Here is a 10915-nt window from a genome sequence, read left to right as displayed (position 1 = left end):
AGGCATCTAGGGAAAGATACCTTGGTTCAAGAAGGCCGATGATGTTCAGGGTTTCTCTCTCAGCTGGAAGGGCACAAGGCAAAGTCTGTTACCTTTCTCTTCAGGCTTCTTGTTTCATGAAGCTCCCCAAAGACGTTTTCCTTCTTCATATCCACAGGTCTCTGGCTGTGTGGGTTCTCCTCATGCCTCTCATCATTCTAAAAAGACTCTCTCCAAAATGTTTCCTCTGTTAAAGGACTCCAGTAAACTAATCAAGACTCACCTGGAATGGGTGGAGTCACATCTCTTTAATGAAAGGTTAACACCCACAATTGGGCAAGTCACATCTCCATGGAGATAATCTAATCAGGTTTCCAATATACAGCACTGAATAGGATTAAAAGAAAAGGCTGCCTCCACAAATGGATCAGGATTATAACATGACTTTTCTAGGGTGTGCTCATGGATAGGAGGCTTGCCTCTCCTGGTGTGGACCTACCACCTCGTGAGCTGAGGCAAGTGTGATCAGGGCCCCGTTATTCTCAATAGGCCTCTCCTAAAGGTAGAGCCATTGTCCCATGACACGACTGGACAAAAGAGGGATCCCCCATGTCTCCCCCACACGCACTTGGGACATAGCCTCAGCAACAGGTAGCTGGGAGTGAGATAAGACATGCTGACATTCTGCTCTCCCCAGGAAGAAAGCCTTCTGGATGGAACTTTGGGGAAGTGGTAGTGTTGTCTTTTTGTCTACAGCAGTTTGGAGTGGACTGCTGCGGGGCAGAAGGTTGGAGGCGTCTTTGTTCAGGCATCACAGACTCTTACCTCTCTTACTGAACTTCTGTAGATTTTCTTGAGTAGATGTTTCTTTATTCGGTGTATGCCCTTAGGACCATTTCCAGAGGATTTTAATGATTGTTTCTGTTTTTATTTTTAATAATTTCCACTAGTTTCACTGGGGACCAGATTTGCAGAGTTTCTCATGCTGTCATGCCAGAAGTTAATTTCTCTGCTATTATTACTGGTATTAGTATTAGAGTTGGGTGTTAGATAGCAGGTTATTCTCAGAAAGTCGATATGACTACAGCCACGTGGTCAAAAAGTCTGAAGGAGTGTAAGAGCAACTACTTCTCATAATAGCTGTTAAAATGACACAGTTAGGGAACAAAATTAATGATGAGTTCCTGGTTTAATTTCTTACTTAGGTATAAAGACTTGCAAAACAATTAACTTGGAGGACAAAGAAAAATGACAATGATTGACCATGAATTTGTAATTTGACTATAGAGAGAGAAGAATTCTGGAAGCAAATGCGTGATTTCCATGCATTCCAATACCACCACGACTGTACAAGACCCCAAGAATCCAGAGTATGTGCAGACATTTATGTTTGACCGGGCATATTGGTCTCACAGTGGATTTCAAAAGGATAAAGATGGTGTGCTCATTTCAGCTGATCCTAGCAGAAAATTTGCAGGCCAGGTAAAGTGCTTTAAAACACATTTTTTTCTATCACTTTTTTTCCCAATTTGTCTCTGTGTGTGTGTATGTGTGTGTTTTTAATGCAGTTTTTTTGAGGTATACACATTATAGAAACTAAAGTATACAGTTTTGGCTCACAGTATCATCACATAGTTGTGCATACAACCCCATGATCAATTTCAGAACACTTACATTACTCCAGAAAATAAATAAACAAAAAGAAATCCCAAACCCTCCCATTCCCCTTATCCCCACTATTATTGACCCATAGTTTTGGTGTCGTACATTTGTTACTGTTGATGAGAGAATATTAAATTATTACTGTTAATTATATCTAGTTTGAAGTAGGTACATTTTCCCCCATAAACCCATTATCAACTCCTTCTAATAGTGTCATACATTTATTCTAGTTCATGAAAGAACTTTCTAATATTTGTGCTGTTAATCATGGACACTGTCTACCACAAGATTTATTGTATTAAACATTCCCATGTTTTAACCTCCAACTTTCCTTCTGGTAACATACATGACTAAACATCCCCTTTCCACCATATTCACATGACATTCAGAACATAGAAAACAATTTTAATGACAGCTTTGTTTGATGAAGTGTTCACAGTGTAATGGTTCAATAATTTTTTATGAAAGTATGTTTCAGTATATGCCTCCATATAAGAGTTTGTCTCTATTTTAAATTTGTGTTTTTTTCATGCTTAATGTGAGGTTCAAAAATACAGGTATTACCTGAATTATTTCTAGACACCCAAATCAGTTGACTTACCTATGTACTGACATGCTTTGAAAATGAAATGACATTCAGGTCAGTTATATTTTGCTTCTCCAAGAAAGTAAATCTGGCTGTCAAGGGTTGAAGGTGGGAAGAGGGGATTGACTACAAATTAGCACATGGGAACTTTTTGAGATGATTTTTTAAATTCTATATTCTGTTTGATGGTGGTCACATGGCTGAAACTATTTGGCAAAACAAATTGTAAACTTAAAATGGGTGAATTTAATGAATATTATTGTTACTTCAATAAAGATATTTTTTAAAGGCTGCAAGAAATCTGTTTAACTTTGTTAATGGCTTCTCCTTCTACCCTGAAATGAGCTTTTCTTGCCCACCTTTGAAGAGCCTGCAGAATTATTCTTTCATATACTATAATGTAGGAAAATGTTTGTAGTACTGAATTCTAGAAAACTACAGAAAAAATGTATAGCTAATAAAATTGAGGCATTGATTCTATTCTCTACCTAATATTTCATTTACTTAATAAAATTCCATATTAGTTATTTCAAGTTTTTAATCCATAAAATATTAAGGACATTAAAAACACATGTTTTCTTGGAGCAGCTAGAAGAAAAAACGAAAAATAGTGGAACTGTAACCCATACCAAATGCTGAAATTTGTTATGTAACTACTTTTTAAAAATGTATTTTGAAATTAGCTTTTCTGTATATATATTTTTCACAATAAAAAATTTTTTAAAAATAGAACTGTACTCTTAAAAAAGAGAAAAAAGGAAAAACGGAGCCAGACTACATCCCCTCTTTGAAATAACTGTGGGAAAAAATCTCTCTTCCACTTAAAAACATGGGGAGGGATATGTATACACACACATGTGTTGCAGAAATGCTCCAGAATCAGTGGAGCTCACTGTGAAGGGGGGAAAAAAAGAGCTCACCAGTAGAGGGCTAAAAGTAGGTTGGGTACTTTGTGATGTTATTGTTAAGGTTAAAGAATAAGGGGATGAATAGAGATCCTCTGACTGGTCTTTAGTCCTTGTGAAGTTCCTGTCTCATTCCTTAATTTTAAAGGCATAGCCCAGATTTTGGCAAGGCTGTAAAAGACACAAATTGATTATTAATGGATATTAGCTAGTTTGCGATATGTACACTCTGTGATCCATGTATGTAAATAATCAGGTAGTTTTCCAGCTTGACATTAGGATAAAGTAAATCCCTTTTTAGTTTCCAATTTTATTCCACTGGCTCTAAGAAAGCAAAAGTAGGTCTATAGGACATGAATTAAGGTGGAATTTATTAAAACCAGTAATTAGATTTTAGGAATACTGTGAAAAAAAAGGGAACAAAAACTCTTTATCCCACTGGCCTGTGCTGAACCCGACATTGGCGATCTTCTTTCCAGAGAGATGTTTTCCACGATCTTGGCAAGGGAATTCTGGACAGCGCCTGGCAGTGCTATAACTCTATTCTCCTGGCCTATGGTCAGACTGGCTCTGGAAAAAGCTATTCCATGATTGGATTTGGTGCAAACAAGGGAATCATTCCAAATGTGTGTGAAGAGCTCTTTCAAGCAATTGAGAACTAGGAGAAAAATCAAGAGTGCCAGGTATGTGTTATTCTAGAATCCTTTCTTGGAGGAACTGTACTTTTTCATTTTAACCTCCTACCCGCCTACTGGGAATTATCAGTATCTCTGTCTTAGGATAATATTAATGTTCCATACCAAAATATTTATGATTTAAAAATATGTTGCAGACGGATGTTGAGACTTCCGGAGAAGATGGCGGCTTAGTAAGACGCGCGGATCTTAGTTTCTCCTCCAGGACAGCTACTAGGGGAGTAGAAACAATACAGAACAGCTCCCAAAGCCACGACAGAGATAAAAAAGACAGCGTACCCCATCCTGGAATGGCTGGCTGGCTGAGAGAACCCGCTCTGGTGAGATCGCCGAGGGGCGCGGGCTTCACCGGGCGGGGTGGCAAGAAGCCGGAGTCACTCCCTTCCCCCTCCCCGGGCCAGCTGGGAGAATTGGACAGGCGGTCCCCTCAAACCGCGGCGGCTGGCGCCCACACCACACGCGGCCCCCCAGAACAACTGAGAGGATTGGATCGGAAATCCCCAGGCCGCGGAGAACGGCAACGGGGGGGGGCCCCTTCCAAACCCGTGACTCCCCGGGAACGTGCACTCTCCTGGGCGGGCCGCTGTGGCTGGTGCCCTCCCGCCAAGCTTGGCGCCGCGGGCCAACTAGGAAATTCGGACGGGTGCTTTCCCGGGCTGCTGCGGCCAGCAACCCTCCCCGCGTTCGGACCCCGGGCCAGCTGGCACTCTTCCAAGACGCTTCAGCTAACGAACCTCCCGGACGGCAAGAGTTTTCCAAAGTTAAAGGACCCACAGTACCTTTTACTGGTGGGACCCGCAGACAAACATGTGCCACGAGCGCCACCTACTGGGCAGGATAAGAAAAACAGAACACAGAGATTTCACAGAAAAATCTTACAACCTTGTTGGGTTCGACACCGAGGGAAATCTGACTAAATGCCCAGACGCCAGCAGCAGAAGATAACTGTCCACGCTCAGAAGATTGAGAATATGGCCCAGTCAAAGGAACAAACCAATAGTTCAAATGAGATACAAGAGCTGAGACAACTAATGCTGAATATACGAACAGAAATGGAAAACCTCTTCAAAAACGAAATCGATAAATTGAGGGAGGACATGAAGAGGACATGGGCTGAACATAAAGAAGAAATAGAAAAACTGAAAAAACAAATCACAGAACTTATGGAAGTGAAGGATAAAGTAGAAAAGATGGAAAAAACAATGAATACCTACAATGATAGATTTAAAGAGACAGAAGATAGAATTAGTGATTTGGAGGATGGAACATCTGAATTCCAAAAAGAAACAGAAACTATTGGGAAAAGAATGGAAAAATTTGAACAGGGTATCAGGGAACTCAAGGACAATATGAAGCACACAAATATACGTGTTGTGGGTGTCCCAGAAGGAGAAGAGAAGGGAAAAGGAGGAGAAAAACTAATGGAAGAAATTATCACTGAAAATTTCCCAACTCTTATGAAAGACCTAAAATTACAGATCCAAGAAGTGCAGCGCACCCCAAAGAGATTAGACCCAAATAGGCGTTCTCCAAGACACTTACTAGTTAGAATGTCAGAGGTCAAAGAGAAAGAGAGGATCTTGAAAGCAGCAAGAGAAAAACAAACCATCACATACAAGGGAAACCCAATAAGACTATGTGTAGATTTCTCAGTAGAAACCATGGAAGCTAGAAGACAGTGGGATGATATATTTAAATTACTAAAAGAGAAAAACTGCCAACCAAGACTCCTATATCCAGCAAAATTATCCTTCAAAAATGAGGGGGAAATTAAAACATTCTCAGACAAAAAGTCACTGAGAGAATTTGTGACCAAGAGACCAGCTCTGCAAGAAATACTAAAGGGAGCACTAGAGTCAGATACAAAAAGACAGAAGAGAGAGGTATGGAGAAGAGTGTAGAAAGAAGGAAAGTCAGATATGATATATATAATACAAAAGGCAAAATGTTAGAGGAAAATATTATCCAAACAGTAATAACACTAAATGTCAATGGACTGAATTCCCCAATCAAAAGACATAGATTGGCAGAATGGATTAAAAAACAGGATCCTTCTATATGCTGTCTACAGGAAACACATCTTGGACCCAAAGATAAACATAGGTTGAAAGTGAAAGGTTGGGAAAAGATATTTCATGCAAATAACAACCAGAAAAGAGCAGGAGTGGCTACACTGATATCCAACAAATTAGACTTCAAATGTAAAGCAGTTAAAAGAGACAAAGAAGGACACTATATACTAATAAAAGGAACAATTAAACAAGAAGACATAACAATCATAAATATTTACGCACCGAACCAGAATGCCCCAAAATACGTGAGGAATACACTGCAAACACTGAAAAGGGAAATAGACTCATATACCATAATAGTTGGAGACTTCAATTCACCACTCTCATCAATGGACAGAACATCTAGACAGAGGATCAATAAAGAAATAGAGAATCTGAATATTACTATAAATGAGCTAGACTTAACAGACATTTATAGGACATTACATCCCACAACAGCAGGATACACCTTTTTCTCAAGTGCTCATGGATCATTCTCAAAGATAGACCATATGCTGGGTCACAAAGCAAGTCTTAACAAATTTAAAAAGATTGAGATCATACACAGCACTTTCTTGGATCATAAAGGAATGAAGTTGGAAATCAATAATAGGCGGAGTGCCAGAAAATTCACAAATACGTGGAGGCTCAACAACACACTCCTAAACAACGACTGGGTCAAAGAAGAAATTGCTAGAGAAATTAGCAAATACCTCGAGGCGAATGAAAATGAAAACACAACATATCAAAACTTATGGGATGCAGCAAAGGCAGTGCTAAGAGGGAAATTTATTGCCCTAAATGCCTATATCAGAAAAGAAGAAAAGGCAAAAATGCAGGAATTAACTATCCATTTGGAAGAACTGGAGAAAGAACAGCAAACTAATCCCAAAGCAAGCAAAAGGAAAGAAATAACAAAGATTAGAGCAGAAATAAATGAAATTGAAAACATGAAAACAATAGAGAAAATCAATAAGTCCAGAAGTTGGTTCTATGAGAAAATCAATAAGATTGATGGGCCCTTAGCAAGACTGACAAAAAGAAGAAGAGAGGGGATGCAAATAAATAAGATCAGAAATGGAAGAGGAGACATAACTACTGACCTCACAGAAATAAAGGAGGTAATAACAGGATACTATGAACAACTTTATACTAATAAATACAACAATTTAGAGGAAATGGATGGGTTCCTGGAAAGACATGAACAACCAACTTTGACTCAAGAAGACATAGATGACCTCAACAAACCAATCACAAGTAAAGAAATTGAATTAGTCATTCAAAAGCTTCCTAAAAAGAAAAGTCCAGGACCAGACGGCTTCACATCTGAATTCTATCAAACATTCCAGAAAGAATTAGTACCAACTCTCCTCAAACTCTTCAAAAAAATCGAAGTGGAGGGAAAACTACCTAATTCATTCTATGAAGCCAACATCACCCTCATACCAAAACCAGGCAAAGATATTACAAAAAAAGAAAACTACAGGCCAATCTCTCTAATGAATATAGATGCAAAAATCCTCAATAAAATTCTAGCAAATCATATCCAACAACACATTAAAAGAATTATACATCATGACCAAGTAGGATTCATCCCAGGTATGCAAGGATGGTTCAACATAAGAAAATCAATTAATGTAATACACCATATCAACAAATCAAAGCAGAAAAATCACATGATCATCTCAATTGATGCAGAGAAGGCATTTGACAAGATTCAACATACTTTCCTGTTGAAAACATTTCAAAGGATAGGAATACAAGGGAACTTCCTTAAAATGATAGAGGGAATATATGAAAAACCCACAGCTAATATCATCCTCAATGGGGAAAAATTGAAAACTTTCCCCCTAAGATCAGGAACAAGACAAGGATGTCCACTATCACCACTATTATTCAACATTGTGTTGGAGGTTCTAGCCAGAGGAATTAGACAAGAAAAAGAAATACAAGGCATCAAAATAGGAAAGGAAGAAGTAAAACTATCACTGTTTGCAGATGATATGATACTATACGTCGAAAACCCGGAAAAATCCACAACAAAACTACTAGAGCTAATAAATGAGTACAGCAAAGTAGCAGGTTTCAAGATCAACATTCAAAAATCTGTAGCATTTCTATACACTAGCAATGAACAAGCGGAGGGGGAAATCAAGAAACGAATCCCATTTACAATTGCAACTAAAAGAATAAAATACCTAGGAATAAATTTAACTAAAGAGACAAAAAACCTATATAAAGAAAACTACAAAAAACTGCTAAAAGAAATCACAGAAGACCTAAATAGATGGAAGGGCATACCGTGTTCATGGATTGGAAGACTAAATATAGTTAAGATGTCAATCCTACCTAAATTGATTTACAGATTCAATGCAATACCAATCAAAATCCCAACAACTTATTTTTCAGAAATAGAAAAACCAATAAGCAAATTTATCTGGAAGGGCAGGGTGCCCCAAATTGCTAAAAACATCTTGAGGAAAAAAAAAACGAAGCTGGAGGTCTTGCACTGCCTGACTTTAAGGCATATTATGAAGCCACAGTGGTCAAAACAGCATGGTATTGGCATAAAGATAGATATATCGACCAATGGAATCGAATAGAGTGCTCAGATATAGACCCTCTCATCTATGGACATTTGATCTTTGATAAGACAGTCAAGCCAACTCACCTGGGTCAGAACAGTCTCTTCAATAAATGGTGTCCAGAGAACTGGATATCCATATGCAAAAGAATGAAAGAAGATCCATATCTCACACCCTACACAAAAGTTAACTCAAAATGGATCAAAGATCTAAACATTAGGTCTAAGACCATAAAACAGTTAGAGGAAAATGTAGGGAGATATCTTATGAATCTTACAATTGGAGGCAGTTTTATGGACCTTAAACCTAAAGCAAGAGCACTGAAGAAGGAAATAAATAAATGGGAACTCCTCAAAATTAAACACTTCTGTGCATCAAAGAACTTCATCAAGAAAGTAGAAAGACAGCCTACACAATGGGAAACAATATTTGGAAACGACATATCAGATAAAGATCTAGTATCCAGAATTTATAAAGAGATTGTTCAACTCAACAACAAAAAGACAGACAACCCAATTACAGAATGGGAAAAAGACTTGAATAGACACCTCTCAGAGGAGGAAATACAAATGGCCAAAAGGCACATGAAGAGATGCTCAATGTCCCTGGCCATTAGAGAAATGCAAATCAAAACCACAATGAGATATCATCTCACACCCACCAGAATGGCCATTATCAACAAAACAGAAAATGACAAGTGCTGGAGAGGATGCGGTGAAAGAGGCACACTTATCCACTGTTGGTGGGAATGTCAAATGGTGCAAGCACTGTGGAAGGCTGTTTGGTGGTTCCTCAAAAAGCTGAATATAGAATTGCCATACGACCCAGCAATACCATTGCTGGGAATCTACTCAAAGGAATTAAGGGCAAAAACTCAAACGGACATTTGCACACCAATGTTTATAGCAGCGTTATTTACAATTGCAAAGAGATGGAAACAGCCAAAATGTCCATCAACAGACGAGTGGCTAAACAAACTGTGGTATATACATACGATGGAATATTATGCAGCTTTAAGACAGAATAAACTTATGAAGCATGTAATAACATGGATGGACCTAGAGAACATTATGCTGAGTGAGTCTAGCCAAAAACTAAAAGACAAATACTGTATGGTCCCAATGATGTGAATCGACACTCGAGAATAAACTTGGAATATGTCATTGGTAACAGAGTTCAGCAGGAGTTAGAAACAGGGTAAGATAATGGGTAATTGGAGCTGATGGGATACAGACTGTGCAATAGGACTAGATACAAAAACTCAAAAATGGACAGCACAATAATACCTAATTGTAAAGTAATCATGTTAAAACACTGAATGAAGCTGCATCCGAGCTATAGGTTTTTGTTTTGTTTTGTTTTGTTTTGTTTTGTTCTTACTATTATTACTTTTATTTTTTTTCTCTATATTAACATTCTATATCTTTTTCGGTTGTATTGCTAGTTCTTCTAAACCGATACAAATGTACTAAGAAACGATGATCATGCATCTAAGTGATGATGTTAAGAATTACTGATTGCATATGTAGAATGGTATGATTTCTAAAAATAAATGGACAGCACAATACTACCTAATTGTAATGTAATTATGTTAAAACACTGAATGAAGCTGCATCTGAGCTATGGTTGTTTTTTTTTTTCTTATATATTTTTGTATTTTTTATTTTTATTTTTATTTTTTCTCTATATTATCATTTTATTTCTTTTTCTGTTGTCTTGCTATTTCTTTTTCTAAATCGATGCATATGTACTAAGAAATGATGATCATACATCTATGTGATGATATTAAGAATTACTGATTGCATATGTAGAATGGAAGGATTTCTAAATGTTGTGTTAGTTAATTTTTTTAATTAATAAAAAAATATGTTGCAGCTAATAAAATGTTGAGGTTTTTTTTTTTTCTTTTCTGGTTTTATGGAGGCAAGCTCAAGGAAATATTTTTTAAAGGCACTTTGTATATCATAAAGATAGACACCTTAGTTACCGATATTAACAAGGGATTACTATTGAGGTTTAGGGCACAAAACCTTAGCTGATGCAATTTTATGATTTCCTTTGCTGGCCTCTTCTATCGAGATTATTTGTGTGTTTTTACCTTAAGAATTTATTTTTTTATTTCTAAATAATGTCTTTTAGTTTCTAATCTGACTCAATATAGTTTCTTCCTTACTTAGCATAGAAGTTCTAAGACTAAATTTCAGATTCACTGAAGACTGGTAACACTTAAAAATAGAGAGGAACCATTAGCATAATTAGCTTTATAAAAATGACAATAAACTGTGGACAAATACCTATAAGCACAGTCTGTGTTTCTGCTTCTTCTAAATGGCAGAGGTTAAATTTGTGATATGAAATTTCAGTGCAACACTTTATTTTTTTTCTGGTTTTAAAAGTAATGCATTCAAGTGAGAGAATAAAAATTACTCATAATTCTATCACCCAGTGTAAC

The 10915-nt window shown here is 37.3% G+C and overlaps 1 protein-coding gene across 1 annotated transcript in view; it reads left to right on the top strand.

Moving 5' to 3' along the window:
- Positions 1 to 441: 441 nt before the first annotated feature.
- The window catches only part of LOC143690374 (kinesin-like protein KIF28P), a 187815-nt gene continuing 177341 nt past the window's right edge, over positions 442 to 10915 (top strand). Inside the window, 3 exon segments of the mRNA XM_077168175.1 lie at positions 442 to 498; positions 1267 to 1461; positions 3612 to 3815. Of these exon segments, the coding sequence (XP_077024290.1) occupies positions 442 to 498; positions 1267 to 1461; positions 3612 to 3815 (456 nt within the window).

The sequence above is a fragment of the Tamandua tetradactyla genome, chromosome 7, assembly GCF_023851605.1.
Source record: "Tamandua tetradactyla isolate mTamTet1 chromosome 7, mTamTet1.pri, whole genome shotgun sequence".
Lineage (NCBI taxonomy): Eukaryota > Metazoa > Chordata > Mammalia > Pilosa > Myrmecophagidae > Tamandua > Tamandua tetradactyla.
Note: the sequence above shows the minus strand (reverse complement) of the source record. Positions and strands in the feature narration are given on the sequence as shown.